Raw genomic sequence first — 1,558 nt, forward strand, 5'->3', positions numbered from 1 at the left:
TTCATAGCTCTGTAGCTTTTTTTTTTTTTTTTTTTTTTTTTTTTGTTTACAGTATTGCAGAGAAGTTAGCTTTTGTAAAATGAGGTCCATGTATAAAACTATGCAACGGACTGGGGGGGGGAAGTTTCCTTTCATACTCTCTAGACTCAGAAACCAAAGAAAGTGCCCAAATGGAGGGGAAGAGGGGGAGGAAGGGGTGGGACAGACCAACCTCAAACCAGTGGCTCTCTCACGAGCGTTACGCCTGTCAGTGCTCAGCTACAGTCCTAAGGGGATAGGTCACGTTTCGGTCGGGGCAATGCCTGTTTGCCAAAGCTTTAGCAGGCACATCCGTCTCTAATGAAAAAATAAAAAGGAAAGGATCGTACACACCGAGCACGCAAAGCCTGGACACAGCCTCGTGACAGGTTTTAGGTGTCGCGGCACAGAAACGCCCAGAGGAGACTGCACCGACTCGCCAGCAGCGCATCCCCATCCCAAACTTCAGTTTTGCATAAAAAGTTCCCTTTAAGAAATCTCAGCATTTAAAAAACCTGGTATCTGAGCTCTTCTAGCCTCAGTACTTTGAAGAAGTCACTTGAAAAATACCTCCCTGCTTTCCTCGTTCGGAAGCTTCGAAGTAATGTTTTGCTTTAATTGATACCAATTTAACAGCTCACGGATTCCCAGCGTCCTCTCTGGGAGGAAGAGGCAACAGATACGGCATCGCAAGGTATTTACACACATGGTACAAAAATGTCCAAGGGTATGAAAAATCACCAGGAACACGGATTTTGCAGCAGCCTCATTTACACCTGTAATTTTATACCATTTATTACATTGTACTAACACACCAGATTCAAAGATGTGCACTCCCTTCAGGACATTCAGGAGTTACAAAGATATCGTGATTGCATAATTCATATTGCACAATTGTATAAAAACATAAATACTAGCTAGTCTATTCTTTTTTTTTTTTTTTAAATACAAAATACATGTCACATAGTCAAATATTCTTTTCAAGTGCAATTCAGGTGCTCTCTTTAGTCCTTCCAAGAAAAAGGCAATTTTGATAGTTTTGGCACGAAGTTTAACCTCCGTCCCGTGCCAGCGGTTCTAATTACAAGACATACGCCCCAAACTTTATATAGTAGCAGTCATATACATATAGTATAAAAACAGGTTATTTACAAAATGAACCGAACGTACACAACAGAAGCAGCCTCGGCGGTCGGGTCCGAGCTCTGGGTTAGCATCGCTCGCGCCGCGGCGCGGGGGGGCAGGCGACCCTCCTGGCTTACGCCGGTTGCTGCGGGTTCACATTCACGGGCGGAGGGTGCCCGAGGAGACCGATGCGCTGTTTCTGCTTCCTCTGCTCCGTCATCTGGAAAATCAAAAAGTTTGCTCATTAGGCCCCGACGCTTCCTGTGCGTCAGCTCGCCCAAGGACCCGGCGCTGCCTCCTGTGGTTAGCGCTTGCTCCGAAACCCGCTTTCTACAAACAGGGCTCCGCCGCCCGCCGTGCCGGGCGCCCACGGAGGAGAGGGGCAACCACGGCTCCCGGGGCGGCCGGGAAGGCG

General features: G+C 47.6%; 1 protein-coding gene across 1 annotated transcript in view; it reads right to left on the reverse strand.

Annotated features, from left to right (window-relative positions):
* Positions 1-214: 214 nt before the first annotated feature.
* ITPR1 (inositol 1,4,5-trisphosphate receptor type 1) overlaps positions 215-1,558 on the reverse strand; it is a 183,610-nt gene continuing 182,266 nt past the window's right edge. Inside the window, 1 exon segment of the mRNA XM_035901402.1 lies at positions 215-1,363. Coding sequence (XP_035757295.1) covers positions 1,277-1,363 — 87 coding nt within the window. The 3' untranslated portion in view covers positions 215-1,276.

This window comes from Egretta garzetta, unplaced genomic scaffold, assembly GCF_000687185.1.
Source record: "Egretta garzetta isolate BGI_Z169 unplaced genomic scaffold, ASM68718v1 scaffold228, whole genome shotgun sequence".
Taxonomy (NCBI): Eukaryota; Metazoa; Chordata; class Aves; order Pelecaniformes; family Ardeidae; genus Egretta; species Egretta garzetta.